This window comes from Haliaeetus leucocephalus, unplaced genomic scaffold (assembly GCF_000737465.1).
Source record: "Haliaeetus leucocephalus isolate CR32 unplaced genomic scaffold, Haliaeetus_leucocephalus-4.0 Scaffold154, whole genome shotgun sequence".
NCBI classification, from domain to species: Eukaryota; Metazoa; Chordata; class Aves; order Accipitriformes; family Accipitridae; genus Haliaeetus; species Haliaeetus leucocephalus.
This window is the reverse complement of record NW_010972590.1, coordinates 1,324,203-1,342,557: the sequence shown is the minus strand read 5'-3', so window position 1 is coordinate 1,342,557 and position 18,355 is coordinate 1,324,203. Positions and strand designations below refer to the sequence as shown.

Below are 18,355 nucleotides of genomic sequence, written 5' to 3'. Positions count from 1 at the left end.
CAAAGGCGGGCGGGGGGGGGGGGGGGGGGGGGGGGGGGGGGGATGACGACAGACAATGACTGGGGTGTAGAGGGTATGAAACATTGTTCTAACAGGTGTCTGTGTTTGCCAAAATGTGCTTGCCACAGCAATGTTGCTGTGTTACTTTAGCTGTGTGTTTCCTCAATACCAAACACACACAAGGTACCATGCTACAAAAGCAATTGGCACCCATTCTCGATTCCTCTACTTCTTTCACAAATCAGAGATTATCCCATTTGATTGCCTTATCCGATTTATTAACAAAAACCGAGGGGGGGGGGGGGGGGGGGGGGGTTGATGCTTGGAAAGCTGAACACCCCTACAGCTAGAGCTGAGAAGGAAATTCCGCACTTTGAGAACAGAGCCCCCCCAGCATCTCCAGGAACAAGCCAGCTGTTCTACTCTGCTTATGTGTCAAGATAACAGACTGAAAGCAGGAAATGCTAACCTAGTGCATTTGCCTGGGTAGTGTAAATGTAATGTTAAAGTAACAGTTAACCCATAAAGCTACACAGAAAGATTGTTAAAAAAATGAATATAAATAACAATACTTGGGAATAAAATTGTATTTGCCAATAGCTGAGTTAAAATGTACACTTTGGCAATTAAAATTTGCTTACAGTCTGTGAAAAACTTGCAAATACTCAACATGCTTTAAAAGACACCCATCATGCTGGCTTTTATGAGTGGTCCCACTGGAATATCAATGGCACAATGAGTGGCTAAGATTCAGGCTCAGGCTCATGTTATCAGGCTTACACACACACTTTTTCTCACTCTCACTCATGTCTTAAGTTTAGTTGTTGCATATGCTCTTGCTCACACGTAGCAACTGAGACTGTATTTTCCTAATTGAGCTTCACAGATTTTCACAGCTTCCCTTCACCTTCTGTCTCTAGGAAAACAGTTATTATCACAGAACTGTGGTTATGAAAAAAGAAGGGTTATGAAAAAACAAGGTTTGAGGGGGTTTAAGAGTATCCTCTTAATTTTTACACCAAAAAATTGACCTAAATTATCTTAAAAGTACTTGAGAACTTTATTCTATTAATGTGCTTAAATGTTGTTCAAAGTTCAGCAGGCATAATAAAATATATACCATAAATGCTGTAAGCAAGCAACAACAACAACAAAAAATTGTAGATGGTTAGGGTATTAGGAGCCAAATAAAGATTACTACTTCAAAATACCTTACCAAATAACTGGGGGGTTTTCCCTTTTTTTTTGTTAGGATGGTCACTGGATATTTTATAAAAGTATTTCCTTTAAAGATACTAGAATGTTTATTTCAGCTAAGCAAGTATTAATCTAGTTTTTATTATCACTATTCCTTGCAAGTCTTTGGTTTTGAAGAAAATGGTGCACCAATGAACTAAAGTTTTGTGGGTTTTGTTTTTGTTATTGTTTTGTATTACTTGTATTCTCTTTTTTTTGCAAAGTTCAGTCTTTTGCATATGGATCACTACTGTCTTATATCTGGGACTTTAAATGCAAACAGATACATAATTTCATACAAAAAGAAAAACCCAGAAAATACATTTTGAAATCTATGTGTCATATTTTGAAATCTATGCATCATACCTACTATCAGGTAAGACAGACAGCTACTAATAAGACAAAGAACACAGAAATAACAGACTTTTTATCATCATTCACTCTACCCAAGTTTCCAAGGTGTGGTTCATCAGCAATGCTCCATGACAAAGCTTTCAGCTTGGCCACCTCTGCTACCTGATTTCTGTAGAGACAGGACAGCTAATGTTGAGGCACTGCCAATTTTTTTACCTTCTTGAGGTAAATGATATTTCTAAAAAATCAATATACTTAAAATAATGACAAAAACCTGCTGTAAAAGGTCAGATAGAGTACCATCAAAATGAGCACTGCAGATTTAAGGAAATCACACAATCAAACATTTATCAAACCATTTGAGGGGGGGAATTTGACTATCTGGACTAGAATATATTTCTTTGCCAATAAGCAACAATTCCTTTTGCAGTATGTTCTTTATTTTTAATGTTAGTTTTAGTGTTAGAAAGGCTCACTGCTCCTTAGCCTGCACAGGTATAATTTCTCTTCTTAGATCCTCACCTACATGGGATCTGAGGAATGTTGTATTCCACAGCCCAAATCCTAAAAGCCATCTACTTAGGGAGAACTAACAGTTTGGTTCTTTGTCCTCCAAGGCTGCCCTTAATTCAAGGCCAAGTAAGTGTAGCCTAGGGCTGTAAAGAGATGCCCATGGCAGAATTTGTGTCCAAGCTCATCTTGCAGCACTTTTGTATCTTGGTAGGGTCAAAGTGGCGGGCAGCACTCTGGAAGTGACCTGCAAAGCAGTTTTGTCTGTAAAGGTGAGTGGATCATGGACCATGCTTGTATTCTTCACCAAAGTTCCCTTGGTGATCACCTAGAAATCTTTTCCTCCTCTTTCCTTTCTTTTCATAATTTATGCCCAAGGGTGTTGTGTGATGGGTACTGAAAAAAATAATTCAGCAAACACTGGGACAGTGGTTCAGCTGGTATAAACTGCATTGCTTTAAAGGGGGCTCGAGGGATGACTGATTAAAACTATTCAAGGATATTCCTAGATAGGCAGTTGTGATATAACTTTCTAACTCCTGTCAATGCCCTGTGAAAGCAACACCCATTGTAGTGGGAGAATAAATCACCCCCTCTGTGCTGTACTAGCTCAGTTTGCATTCACTCTTGGCAGTACATTGAAAACTGTGGCAATTTCTGCATGATGGGGATTTATAATGTGAATCACAGCCTTTGACGAGATGAGGTGAATCCATTAGCTAATTTTCCACTGTGCCATTTAATCTATAAGGGAAGAAATTACAACACCTTGCTTTTCCACCACAGTTCTTCCAGATTTTAAATATTGTTTCAGAAAAAAATGCAAAAAGGAAAAGTAAAGCAAAAATATTCAAGGCATTTAAGCTTCAGATTTGTAAACAGCACCAATTTTCAAATTCCATAATTACCCTTCCAAGTTGATACTCAAAAACACCAAACCTTCTAGCAATCCCTAGTACAATACAGTGCATCGAATGGCATTTTGTAGATAATGCATATACACACTCACACACATATTTATACAAACTATTCAGAAGTATGTGTACTTTCATGTATACACAAATGTCCAAGAAGCATTTGAAATTTTTTCAAGAGTGAGTAGCTAATACTTCATCTGACAGGCTACCAATCCACAGGCTTTACATGTACAACCCCCATTAAGTGTTAAGTGTTGCAGATAATCCCGCACATGAAAGAGATGAAAAACTGATGTATCACAATTATGCTGATTTGTTTACACACCCATTTAGAAACACACACCTCTACAGTTACCACAATTCATTACCTACCAAGAGATGTAAAAGGTAATAATGTGTAATTTATTAATGTACCAAAGGTTTATGGGTTTTATTGTGTTCACTTTTTTTCATACAAAAAGAAACTCTCTTTTGTGTAAATCATTCTTAATTATTCTGTTATTTAGTGCTTTATATCTTACCTTCATGTACATGTTAGTGACCTAAATCTACACCAGCTGATTAGTCAGAAAAGTCTCTGTGAATAATATGGTTACTTGTTGTCCAAAACCACCACCACCTCAAACATTTATTGTTATACTCATCTATATCTCTAACAGCACCATTTTCTTTGTGTTAATCACTAAGCCCCCCAAAATATGATCTTTAATTCTGCAAACGACATTTTCATTTTTAAAGCCTAAGATCAGTATTCCCTTAAATTGACAAACCCTTTGCATTTGACAGCACAGCATTGTCATTCCAGATTCTTAATTAAGGTAGTTTCTAAATTCACCTTACACTAAAGATAACCTGAATGTGTATGGGAGAAATGTTAACACACGTGTTTTGATCAAATGCTGTCACATATTCCCCTGGAGGCCCTCCAAAACAGATACTGTAGCTCAATGCAACTTTTTAGAGGTGGTGTAGGGGTGGAAATAATTAAAATGTTACCTTTGCCAAGTAATTCCCAATGTATCCTCACTGGCACTGGGGTATAAATGCCTGCCGTTTTGATTCATGGTCCAGTCACAAATCCTCAGCTGTCAATTGAAACCTAGCAGTCAGATATGGATCGAGCAGTACTACAGCTTTTAGTATTTAAATGAATACATGCAAACTAGTACTGTATATGGCAAAAGCCTTACTTTCCCAAGAAGTAACTTTAAAAAATAAAACAAACAAAGAAAAATAACTTATTCTAAGAAATAAATGCCTATAGATTCGCTTAAGATAATGCTACTTTAATACGCTGCTCTATTAATAAAGCATAAAAGAGTAACTAGTGTTTAGCACATAACAATTAGCCATTATTAGATTACAAACTGAGCTGGAATAAAAGGAAATGTTAATATTCAATAGTAAGATACTTTAATAAGGGAAATAAAAATGCTGTTTTCTCTAATCAAAGTTCTATATAATGTGTATTAAGTAAAGGTCAAATATAACCAATATCTTGTAGCATGCATTTCGTGAAACATAGAAGACATGCAATTTATAGAAAATTTGCCCAAATGAAACAAACTGTATGTCCTTATCTTGCTATTGAAAAAGGGTAAAGGTATTTTGTAACTGACATTTATTAATCTGGTGTAACTGAAAGTGGTATTACTTAGCAAGAGGTGATAAAATAATCTAATCTTGTGTTAGACTCAGAATAATAGCATTTAAAACACATTATTGCATTTTAATATAATGAGGAATGTACTAAATGTTAGCTGAAACAAATTCTTCCCAGATCCTCAAAGCATCAGTTCTGCCTTCAAGGATTGTTCAAGCAACCCTCTATAGCTCTGTTTATTTAACAGCTGCCCTATAGTGTTAGAAGATTTTTTTTAAAAGATGTACTGCTTATTTTTAAGTTTAAGAAAGTGAACTTATCTGACTTGCAAAGAAAACATACATCTTAACCTCTGTATAGTCATGCTGTATATTAATTGCTGTACCATTACATATGATACAGCACTCTGAATTGAAGATAATGTTGTTGCTGAGTTTGATTGCATTCGATGTATTTTAGTTTTCTCTATCCATATTCAGTTTTTAGATAGTGCAGGCTACAGCAAACAAACTACAATAAACTATTTTCACAGGAGCACAATTAATTGCAGTCTTTTCCTGAAAAATACAAATGCTGAGGACAAGACAATATTGCAAACCTGACCCTGTCTGGCTGTTAGACTCATAAGCTTCCTGCTGTTAAGGTCTGAGAAATGGAAATGTTAGTCTCTGATGTTTTCATAGGGATTGTTTCTTGTTTGTTATCTAAAGAACTCCAAGGGACCTTCTAAAGGCCATTAGAAGCATGACTAAACCACATGAAATTAAGCAGAAAAGGAAACATGCAGTCAAAAAGTTTGCAAGAGGTAACTGTGAATAATATATTAAATATGTTTAAAGAAAGAGGTAAGTAAATATTTGGTTTAGTCACTATACAGAACAGTATTGTAAACCCGATTTTAATATTGAAGACATAGTAAAATGTCAGCTTAGTTACTCAATGTACAGTAGATGTATTTCTGCTGTAATCCTTAAGAAAGTCATCATCTTCATTACAGATGCATATTTTAAAGCTTTATAACTTAGCTATAAAAACTCACTTCCAGCTGAAACACAAGACTGAAATGTTAACACCCCCCCCCCCCCCTCTTTCACAAAATAAAAAATCTAAGAATAAAAGCCCTTTGGCTGATTAGAACCATAAAAAAAACCCTAACATCACAAACGTAGCGTTACCAAATGATTTTATGCACTTAGGTCTAGTTAAAAAATTTGGAAAGCACTTAGCTTGCAATAGAATTGCATTTGCTGTTTTGGCAAAACAGTAAGGGATTGGATACATTACATTGTAGTAAATCAGCTTCTGCACTAAATCATTATGTTCTTCCCACAGTCTGTATGGAAACTTTCCACAAATACAGTTAATGTGTTAAATTTATCATTAAGAAAGCTCAAAAAAGAACTCTTTAAACCTATTTCATAAATGTTAGCAATGACATACTTCCTATTATATACAGTCATACATACCTTAATACATATACATCTAAATGCTGTAATGGTAATAATAAAACATGTGCATTTTATATATATGCCATAGACACAGACACACACATGTATATGAAGATTCATGCTACACCAGACTTATAGTTAGTGTAAACTGTAGAGCTATTCACTCCACCAACCACTGTGCCATGCTTGTGGTACTGACAACACCTTGAAGAACTGCAGCTCTGTATGACAACGGGTTCTGTGATAAGCCCAGGACTGCACCAGCTGTGCTGAAAACCACTTTCCCATTGTTAAAAACTATTGCTCCACACTCCTCAGCAGGTTCACATAGCTGCCATGTTGTCTTTAAAAACTAGGAAAACAACCCAGCAAAATGTTTTTTTTCTCCCTAACATAAAATTTCCTCTCCCAAATCACTCTTGCTTAGATCAGGATGTCTAAGATTTAAAAATATACTTTTGAAATTATGTAGAAATACCACTTTCAAAGTCTGCCTCTGCATCCCTCGTGTGTTGAGTGCTTTTGGGGTAAAAAGGCTGGAGAAACTTAAAAGAGGTCTACAATCCCTGGCCCCATTTGATGGAAGATGTCTGTTCACAGCAGCAGCGGGAATGCTGCTCTTGGAGGATGTCCAGACAGTCCTGTGGGGAAAGCCTGGGGGCACAGACCTGACCGGAGTCCCAAGCTGTGGAAGGATGTAAGGCACTTTAGTACAGTATTTTGAGTACTGTATGTTGTCTGAACTTCTGCTGAAATCTTTCTGGCTAGTTATAGTCCTCAGAGTAACTTAAGTGACCTCTAAATTCATGCCACAGTGTTAACTGGAGACAAGAAAGCACATTCACTCTCACCCACAGTAAGCCACCTAAAAGAGTTTCTCTGCAGGACATGTGAAAGGGAGAGGTGGGAAACTACTTGCAGGCTACTTGAGAAAACTTAAATTCCTCAGTTAGAGGGACTTAATAAACAGTCCTCGTAAGATATTTAATAAATGCTGAATAACATTACTAACTTTCTCAAAAATATGCTATGAGTGCAAAATAAATGACCTGATTTGGCATATGACATAGTGAAAAGTCTTTCCTAGAGCCTCTTGGAGAGGCCTGCTCTTCAGTCCCACAGCTTTGCCATTTTCAGCAAGGCAAGTTACCTGAACCCTACTTCAGTTAATACCTTCCATCCGCAAAACATTACCAATGATTATTTTTTTAATGTACCTCTCACCTAACCATACAGAAGAAGAACATGGGTCTGTATTCTGAAGTGGAAATGGATGCCCAGCCTTGCAGAAGATGAGGAAATCTCCCAGGCAGCCCAGCCATTTCCTGACATGTGGAGCTGCAGCGGTCCCTTATCCCTGTGACATGTCCTCACTGCTACACTCATGAAGTAGCAGAGAGCACAAAACCCACTACAAGTGTTTCTCCAGGGAGGCAATGCAACTCCTTCACCCACCTTAGGGGCATCATGGGAAGGGGCCACAGGTCCAGGCAGGAGCAGAGCAGTAGATCGAGTGCTTCTAACTCTGCCACTTGCCTGAAAGTCATCTGCTTCCCCTCTCCGGTTCTGCCCTCTGTAAAATGCCAGGAAAGTGATTTTGGTTTGCACTTTCCAGTGCTGTGAGATGTACTGATATGAAGTCCTGCCCAAGAGCTAGATTTCACTATAGCTGCCTTTTCAGTTTAAACCGGGTGCCTTCCAAGCACAACCATCCTGCAGAGTTTTAAGTATGCAAATCCTATGTACTTTAAAAACCCATAGGCAACAGTTCAATCTTTAATCTAGTCTGAATAATATTTATGGGTTAATATTTAAGCAGGTTTTGTACTCTCCTATTTAAAGAGTGGTTGTCTAAGACTAACATTCATTTCAAGCTTCTGTGATTGCTAGTGAAAGTAGATACATATTTTGGAAAGTGTAATAGGAGACTGTGCTATAGCTTCTCTTAGTTGAGAAAAGCCCATAAAACTTAACATTTGCATATTGTCATTGTTTTGACTGAAACTTCCTTTAAATGTGTTTCCTTTCCAGCAAGCATATGTGAAAGGTGACCTCTTATCCATCTACATACCTCCCTGGTGGTCATGTGACCCAGTTTTACGTCAAACTGTCAATTATGATAAGGGACACAATAAGAACAGCCTAAGTGTTGATAACCTGTTTCCTGGCTTTACTGAGAAGTTCTGTTTAAGAGTCCGCTTGTATTCTTTCAGCCTTCTGCTGAAAGCAAAAGCAACATCCACCCAAAACATTTTGCAAACAGATACTCTGTGTTCATTGGACATTTAAGTTTACAGTTTCCATGATGAATAGCATGAAGAGAACTCCATTTCGAACCGTGTGATTCAATAACTAAAGGATGCATCTGGTAAGAACAACTTCCCACTGAAATGGCAGGGCAGACTGGTGTGTAGGAAATAAAAAGCCATCTACAGTCTTCTGATTTTGCATTTTAGAGACCTGAAGTGTTTCTTATTACTACATACATGGCAAATGTCTCACTCATCAATGTCAAAGCTGTGTGAAAATCATGCATACCACACATCACACATGGAAAGTCCAAGCTCTGGTGAAAACCATGCCATTGTATTAATCAGTGCAAAGACTGGAAGAGTTCACTAGCTCCTCAGTAATTGGGCCAGCATTGGTTAGCACAGTTTACTGTAACACACAGGAAAGTTCTAGAGGTCATTGTCTTCACAGACCTCAATAGCTATCCTGTTTATTTATATTTTCTAATTAAAAATAGAATCACACATACAAGGCTCCAAGGTACATTAAAATTAAATCAATGGCCAAGAAAGAAAACCTGTCAGTTAATTCATTCATTCCAGAAATCTTATTATTTGTGAAACGATTAATCTGTATTTGCAATAAATACAAATGTTTGTCTATCCGCCCAACCATCCATCTATCTTTTTATATTGTTTACACAGGTAAAGTGCGTGACCAGTATTTCCAGCAATATTCTAGCTTTATAGCCAGAAACAACATCAACCTGTCTCTAAGTGTCTATCATTTCAAGAACATAATAAATTCATAAAGTTGAGAATAGTAACACAAGGAGGCTACAGAAATGCTATTACATAACTATGAGACTTCTGATCATTAAGACTTTGTTACTGAACTAATGATCTCTCCATTAAAATTCTTTAGCCAAAAGAATGAAGACAAAACTAGAATCTGGCTAGTCCACTTACAGAAGATTGAATTTGACTGAGTTTCCTCAATTTGTTGCTTTTTCCTCTAGTCTGGGCTTAGAAACCACAAATCTTCAGTAGATGCAAATCAGAGAAAGAAGGGGGAAAAAAGGTGCTCCCCAATAATTGTAAACATTATCCAACCTTTCCTTTACGCATAATTCATTTAAGATGTTCCTCAGCAAAGATGATGAGCAAGCACCAACTACTAGATTTGACTTCATAAAATAATCTCACCAACCACCAACAGTAAAATTAAGAAAAACTCTCTCACTCACGTACTAGTTCTTATCACTTCCCTTGCCCCTTCCTATGTTGCCTTCCCTGCAGTTACATTATCAATACTTAACAACTCTCAGAAGCTGATGCTGATTCAAGAAAAGCAAACCAAGTGGTCATTAACAATTTGTAATAGACAGTTGGGGGAAGGGGGGGGACATGACTTTTTTACAGAAGAATTAGAAGATACATGTGACTCTCTAGATGCCACTGTAGAGAGAGATATGTTTTGTAACTATTCATGTCACAGTATAGAAATACCTGGCATTTCCAGGAAGACCCACCAGCAACTCCAGCAGAAAGTGGACTTCATAGTTATTATAATTCCTCATTAGAACCTTGTCTTCCTAACTATCAATGTAGCATGCTAAGTAATGCATGTAACAGCATATTTTTCACAGTATCCAGATCAGTAAAAGCAAATAAACTGCTCCCATTGGTGCTATTATGCACTGTCTTTCAAAGTTTTACTCAGTGCTTCCCGTCTAAATGTGAGTATTCCAGGTAGGTCGTGCTATAAATTTTTTACTGGAAGTTCTAGTAAACTATCATTTTGTCAAAAGATGCTATGTAAGAGTGTGCTGCAAAATGCATGTGTAACTTTTAAATTTATTGTGCTCACTGTAATTTAAACAGGCTACTAACAACAGCAAAAAGGACTCAACAGTACATGCCGATATTTCTCATAACCAGAGAGAATAAATCTTCATAAAGACTCCTCCAATGAAGTAAAAAATGTACCAGTGACAATATTTATTCTTGAGGGGTCAATGTGCATTACAGGGCATGGTGAATGTTTAAAAGACCTCTCTGGAACTAAAACCAGTGGCTTTCTAATTTAGAATTTCTCTCCGCTAATACTAAATGATTGATTGCCTTTTTTTCATATACCCCTTGATTTTTTGTTTCATTCATCATGGTCTGCTTTAAAACAAATGCATTTAAAATCTGCCACAAGAAGAGTAGTCTCTTTTAAATTGTTGTAAAGTAATGAAAGGACATAGTAAATCAATCTCATTTCTGCCTTACCAAAGGATAACCTTTGCTCTATTAAAGCTGTTTTGACAATCTCAGTGCTCTACCTCACTTTCTGGGTAATAAACATATATGGCACTGTCATCTCAGAGAGGCCTTTAGGATTTAAGTGAGTGAAGGTAATTAATTAATTAGAAACTTAAATATATGCACTTTATATATTCCGATTTATCCATCTGAAAAGCTTTGTTGTTAAAGTATTCTGTTCTTTCAAATGTTTCCAGCAGCACATAATATACCCTAATTTTGTACATATTTATATGTGTGAGGATCCACACATGCACCCCCCGCCGAACACACTCAGGCAAGCATACACATATATAGCCATTGCTCAAGTTAGAAAAGAATAGAGAATTCACAGCAAAGATGAAACCAAGACACAATTTTTAAATTTACTATACAATTCACTGGTTGCCAGCTGATGCTTTTGAATTAATATAAAGAGACTATGAAGCAATATACTTTAGAAGGGAGAACATTGGTTTCACACAGTGGCATTGAAGAATTTTTCTGTTTATGAAGTGTATATGAGACCTAATTTATTTTCCTCTTCCCCTTAAGCCATCTGGCCACATGTTTTACCATGAAAGGGAGTATAAGACACAGTGCATGTAAACACCAAAGACTGTGATGACCCTCAAGATCCCTCTCGCTATTATGTTCCTATTACACTGCTGAAATCTCCAAATTTATTTCCATCTACACAAAGCCAAAAATATATAGAAGATACATGAAATAAGCAATATATGATTTACACGTCATAAACTCAGCCAAGAGAAAATTAAGCATGCTGCCACTACCTTCTGGCATGTGACAAGAAGTTCGTAACTCTTTCAATGAACTTGGAAGAAGGTGGAGTGGGCTTAAGCAGTAACAAATTTGCAGAAAAAATTGTGTCTAAAAACATGTAGTGAAAAAAAATTTATTACACACCCCCAAATTAACTGTGCGTCAGAGACTTTTCAAAGTATACTATGTAAAACTTCACATGAAATCTAGAAATTACATGCACTGTGTTTAAAAAGAGAGGTGTTGTGTGTGTTTTAAAATACAATAAACATAAACTGTATATCTTTTAAAAAGAAGAGTGTTATAGTAAATATAGCACATTTCATAACACAATCTTTGAGAGGTTAAAAAAAAGCAATACACCAGAAAATTTACTGAAAAATGAATGGTTGGCAAAACCACTAATTGTCATTTGGTATTTTCATAAAAGTGTACAGATGTTTCCATTTAGGTCTCACTGGTTAAAAAAAAGTTGGCAAAGCATCAACTATCTTGAATAAACGATTATCTTTATGATTTTCTCTGAACTCTGCATGTGGTGACCTTTAAAACGGACATACTGCCACCTTGCCCTGGGAGTGGGTAGGAATAGGGAGTTCCAGATGAAGCACACTTCATCTCACTATATCTCAGCAAACACAGAACAGGTAGGTTTTACTGAAAAATGAAACAGGCATGTGTACCAACTGTTGACAGAAACCCAAGCCTGAGAAAAAAATACAGTACAATAAATACCAAGGACTGTTTAACAGCCCTTTTCTTACTGCCACATTCAACTTTTTTCCTTATAATATTTTACATGCTGTTAATTTCAAAGTCCTCCACTGTTAAGATCTAGGAGTAAAACAAACACACGACATAAAATATGTTAAAGTTCTAAAGGGTCTGAATTTATTCCCATTACTAGCAATGTAATATTTCTGTATAGGCATGGCCTTGCTACTGACTGCAGCTAATTTGTTTGTAAGCCATCATTAATCTCGGCTTTATATTTTCACAGTTTGGGTAAACACTTCATTTGCATTAAATTTACAGCATTAATGAGATGTGAAATTTAAAATGCTACTTGAAACATAAATGATGTAAGGAACTAGAACAAAACTGTGGTTTTATCACATTTGAAATCAGCAGACCAATTTAAACCTATTAAACTAGAAATGATGATATGTTGCGTTGAGGATTTGGTTTTGTAACTCATCTTCCAGAACTAAAATGAAGAAATGTAGGCCTGAACATCCAGGGGGAAAAAAATAGCTTGAAAAAAATAAGTTGGAGTTTTTGCTTTGGAAATTTTGCTCATTTCTTAAACTGATTTTGAAATGAATATTTATTCCTTATACACCTCATTATCTTTCCTAAAAGCCTATTAAAGTTTACATGTATGAGCTCTTGAAAAATAAAATAATTGAAAGACATACACTTAGAAGTTCCTTAAGATGGCACAAATCTAAGAAATAAAGCATGTGCTAAATTGATCTTTCTTAAAGGGTTCAGTTTTGTTTTGGGTAAGCTTCATCTTCAGATGGCAAACACTAAAACCCTTAGGATCCCAGTCTAATCCAAGATAACCGTGGCAACACGTAGGAAGGTAATATCGCAAAAGCTTCTCTATATCATTACACCTATGTGAAACTTGCCCACCTGTTGCTGGTGTAGGAAGGATGGGTCTCTTGGGCTTAGTCCCACATATCGATTGGCTTGGGATGTGCCTGAGGCTGTGTAGGCTGATTAAGGAAGAACAAAACAGATTGATAAAAATACCAACCTATCATAACTATTACCCTGTACAGGTACAGTACAAATATGAGAGATCCAGAGTTATGATTTTGCAATATATAGGATGTGTCTGTGTTTTTCCTTTATTTAAACTTTAACAGAATGCAAAAGAAAAATTGGACCAAATTTAGAAAGGCATGTAAATTCCTATAAACTTCAATGGAAGCTGCATATGTAAATCATAATGATGTCTCTTGTTAAATAAAAGTTCCTCTGATTAATATATTTTTAAATTTCTAAGTGATTAAATAAAGTATGTATTTGAAGGAATCACAAGCCAGATTTTCATTTCCATTACACCAATCTAAGGCACCAGTGAAATCACTGAGATAACAATGTTGAGAGAAAATATTATTGCACACTTACTATTCTTACTGCTGTGAAAGCCCATAACAAAACTGTGAAAGAACAAAAATTGGAATCAAAAGTTCAGTTTACTTATGTGACATGAAATGAATCTTTACAGGCCTTTGGAAACAGGATGCAATCTGATTAGCATTTTCATAAGAAGGGAGCTGATTTTTACTGTGCAATATAATATTAAATATTCAACTCCCCTATGCATCAGGAAACACTTTCCCTGAGGGACATTTTAAGGAAGTCTCCTGCTGTCTGCTGCAGAGGATTAAATAAATCCATTTCCGAGGAGAAAGGGAATGCTAGGTGATGTTGGGATTAATTACAGGATGTGGATCCTTCACCTGTAGGTCACATTACTGTCTGGTTTCGGTCAGTAATCCCTAAAAGCCATTACCTTCTCATGGCTTTTGGTGGCACTTGTGAAATGAGGTAGGTGGTCTCACTCCACTTCCCAGTGTGGAGATACCCTCACTGCAACTTGCAGCATCGCAACCTGGAAACTTGCTGGCAGACAAAGCAAAACTACTAAAATTGAACAGACATACACAAGGATGCCAGTGAGGAGCTCATGGGAGTACTTACTGAATTGGCCTGTTAGTATTAAAGTCACACAGCAAATACAAGCAAATTAAATGCATTAATTTTTTTTTTTAAAAAAGGCTTTATACAGTAAACAGGCTTTACGGAAAAACTGTCATAAAAATTAATCAGTTATTAGAAGGAAATTATGGTGGAGGCCACAGGGTCTCCCAAATATTATCAAAGCCTGCTGTTCTTTCTCATTCAAAACAATTCTGCTATTGCACTTCAAAATAAAAAGCAGTGCTAATCATTTGCTGGTTTATTCTCATCAGACTGAATAATAATGATAACTTGTTGGCCAAGCATATGTTTTATATATCTCTCTCTATATAGTTTGAACCAATCAACCAGTTATTGCAAATAAAAGTAAAACTATGCCTTAAAACACATTTAGTCCTGATTTTCTCATTAAGTTAACATTAGCACTCTGTGTGGAAGGTCTATTATGACTGATAATACAGTTTATATGTATTCATATATAATTTATATATCAGCAGGACATGATCCCTCATTTTTTGCTATTTTCTTCATCAATAAGTTATGTTCCTTCACTTTTTTGCTCTTACAGTTACCAATCCAGTTTCAAAAGGTTTTACCAAGCAGATAGACTACTGCCTTGCTCTGAGAACCATAACACTCTGGACACGTAGCATTTATATGCTATCTCATATCCAGAACCGGCACATTCAAATCAAATTTGTACATAGGGATTTTTTTATTATTACTTACGTGCTGTAGTGACAGACATTAGATATTTAGGCAAAAAGTTACCTGCATACTGCTGTGGATGCATAAGGAGGCCTTATTTCAAATATCTAAGCTGAGATGTTCTAAGGGTCACAGGGAATCAGGTACCTAAGTTCCACTGAATTGCACAAGAAACTGGGTGCCAACTTAATTTGAAAATATAATCCAAATTTTTTCCCCTAGTAGTAGGACAATGAACAGATTAGGTTTGCTTTCCTTATGATGAATAATATGGTCAGATTACTAGAAAACATCCCAACGCAGTTCTGACATTGTATTTGTTCTTTTTGCCACTTGTATTAGAAACTCTGACCTCATCTGAGACAGCTATTTAGGCCAGGCACAATCATGTCAAACAGGAAGCCGAATGAAATCATGAGTACTTGAAACTATACCTGAACTCAGTTTTCTCAGTTTTCTAATCTAGACCAAAAGTTAGAGCAACAGCTTCTTGTTTGCTGCTGAAACTAACTCTTCTTAGAAGGTGCAAGACCGGTACCAAAAACTACCTGGGAGGATACAGACATGCTCTACCGCCTTTTAACAAAACTTTTGCTATACTAAAAGAACACCTAAAATACTTCCATATACCTATCCATATAATTATTTGTTTATACTTAAACAAGAATTTGTCCAAAAGTTACTACTGTCCTTTCATAATAAACGTATAACTAGTTTTCCTCCTTTATATCTCGGCCACTCCTATGCATTTGAGTCTCATCTCTGCTTCACATTCTAATGAAAAGATTTAAAGTAGTGTAACACCTAAGAAACATACAGTTTATGGTCTCCCTAATGACAGACCAAAAATTAGGGACTGGATTCACAGTTCAAATACTAAACAGGTCTAAAGCAAGTCATTTTAATATAATAGACCCTAAAGAGATTAATATTTTTAAAGACTGCTAAGTTTTCTTCCAAAGCGTATGTTTGGAAGTGTCTTGCAGAAAGTAGTTAAAAAGCAAAATTTTGCTTCACTGAGCATAAGATGAGTATTTGGAAAAGAAGAAATTACCCTATACATAGTAACATCTTTGCTCTTATTTCCAAAACTGCAATTCCATTGAAGATAATAGGATAAATAATATGGTCCTATATAGTAATAAAGAGCTTAAAACATTAAAGTTAGGGTTTGTTTTTTGTTTTTTTTAAAAAAAAAAAGAACAGTGGATCTACAATCCATCACAACGATAACAAGGAATTAAAGTTTTCTTTTCCACATCAGAGTTTTTTGCTAAAAATGACACAACCTATATCAACATGCAATTGTCATAGCTCGGATTCAGTATGCGTTGTAACAAGGCTTGATTTCTGTAGGAAAGCTCATTGAGGAGCAAATTTTCCAATGTCTGTTTGGAATTCCATCTGAAGGCCATTGCAAAACCTTGCTGTCTGGGTGTGCTTGCTTCTCAATGTCTTAACAATGTCCACCTTAGATGAACAACTACGGTTTCTTTTTCTTGAATAGTGGTCAAATATGCAGGCTTTCCCCTTTCATTTTGGTTGTCATGTCACAAGCTTTGGTTCAAGTAACATGATGCATTTGTTGAAATTTGGAGAGGAAAAGCTTTGCAGTCAGATCACGTTTGCTCTCCATGTAAAATGATGAGCATCCACTTGGTCAAATAGTAGGAAAAGGCGCCTTTTTCTGGCCTCAGTTTGAAATCATATCGAATCTTCAATTGACATTTTTTGTTTCCTAAAGAAATACTTACTGGTTGCTGTAGGTGAAGATGCCTCACCTTCAGTGGATGTAGTGATGGGTTTAGTATCTGTCATGGTCAGGGTCACAGGTCGCACCGCACTGTGATGGGGAGAGGGTGCCAAAACTGGAGTAAAATGGCCAGGCACTTTCCCTACTACTTGACCACTGCTGTTAGGCTACAAAACAAAACCAAAAGAATGCCTTGTGAAACATACACATTGTGTTTAAGGAACCTACCCACCTATGTTAGGGTTTTTCAGAACGTCCATCACTGTAGTACCTGCACGCTGGCATGCACTATTCTAACAAAGCTATGAATTTCTAGATGATATTTTCAGCAGGCAGATCCCTCCTTAGATAGGCAGTACATGCTTAAATAGCAGTACTTTTTGGAAAACTTTTTTTTCTGGATGCAGCATGCATCAGATTGTTTCAAAATATATTTGCTGTACACGCAGTGGCTGTGAAGCACAGTAAATCCCACAATAGCAGGATTAAACTGACCAAGCATAGGCCCTGTATTGGGTATGAAGTATTAAGAGCAAATGAATGATGCAAAACCTCTGTTTTCACATGCCATACCACTGTGGCTTGGAGCATAACCAAGACTTGACCACAGCTGTCCACAGAGATTACGCATACTGGAAGGCTAACTAATAATTCACATGTTTGGGAGTGGGAAAGAGGGTTAGGATATGATGCACTATAATGTGTACGTCATAACATCTGGCCAAAAGCCGCCTACCAAAAACACAGAAGTGTTTAATAATGGGAACTTTGCAAGTCAAGAGCATAATAAACAAAAACACTTCTTTCATAGATACAAAAGGCAGTCTGCATATGACCTTATGGTACAGGTCATCAAGGTAATATGCTACTGTCTGCATATAGGCACATCTGAATTTGGCAATGTTCACTGGTAAATGTATATGTTTATCCAATGCTTAAACATGCCTTAGACTTTCTGCATGTAAATATACCAACAGTAAATAACTTGCAGTAAAAATAAGCAAGTAGTAAATAGTTTTTTCAACAATGGCTGATAACTTTTGTCTTAAAGTGATTGTGTGTTCTGTGAATCATAGGTATTTTAAAATACAGCCACACAAAGCAAAAACTACTGGGAATCTTATTATTAGAATGATCCTGTCAAATTTGAGATAACTCAGAGTATAAAATGGACTGATAAAGGACCTGATTCAACTGACACAAGGAAAGGTTAACAGAGGTAAGCATGACTATGGTAATGAAATAATAACTGCGCTGAGACAATTACTGCAAGTATGTGCAGAGTATAAACACACAGAAGAGGAAGGAATTATTTGGAAAGTACAGGAAGTATAAACTCAGGGTAATGGAATGAAATCGAGAAGGAGGAAATTTAAAATTAATAACAGGAGAAACTTCCTGGCAGTATGATCTACTAGACATTGCAAATGCCCCCAGGGGAGAGTCTTGTTCTTTAGGGCATCTAAAACGAAGCTAGAAGAAAACACTAGAAAATATAAGTGCAAATGAAGGCCAACCTTGTATTCATAGGAACACTGGGTGGCTAGCAGACTATTTCCCTCTCTAAAATCACAAGACTTGCAATGAAAAATAACAGTAAAAATGTACACTAATGAGAAGTGGCCAACAAACTACCCCTCTAAATGAAAAAAAAGTCACCCCCTAAACATAACTGTATGTTTGGGGGGGTGTTGGAGTGGGGATGAGGACAGAAGGGCCATGGAATCCCAGGATCTTGCAATTTAGGTGGTATTTACCACTTTTTCCTAGTTGCGCAAGCTGAGAAGTTACTACTAGGAGTTTAG

At 36.5% G+C, this 18,355-nt stretch overlaps 1 protein-coding gene across 4 annotated transcripts in view; it reads right to left on the bottom strand.

Moving 5' to 3' along the window:
• NFIB (nuclear factor I/B) overlaps positions 1–18,355 on the bottom strand; it is a 173,509-nt gene that overhangs the window by 8,036 nt on the left and 147,118 nt on the right. Inside the window, exons 9-11 of one of the 4 annotated variants that reach the window (XM_010562084.1) lie at positions 16,579–16,717; positions 13,013–13,095; positions 4,014–4,102 (exon numbers count right to left, since the gene is read on the bottom strand). The exons of 1 other annotated variant lie outside the window; for it this stretch is intronic. In XM_010562084.1, the coding sequence (XP_010560386.1) occupies positions 4,014–4,102; positions 13,013–13,095; positions 16,579–16,717 (311 nt within the window). Of the gene's footprint in view, positions 1–4,013; positions 4,103–13,012; positions 13,096–16,551; positions 16,718–18,355 lie in introns of all 4 variants that reach the window. 2 more of the 4 variants (XM_010562083.1, XM_010562085.1) reach the window with 2 other exon arrangements.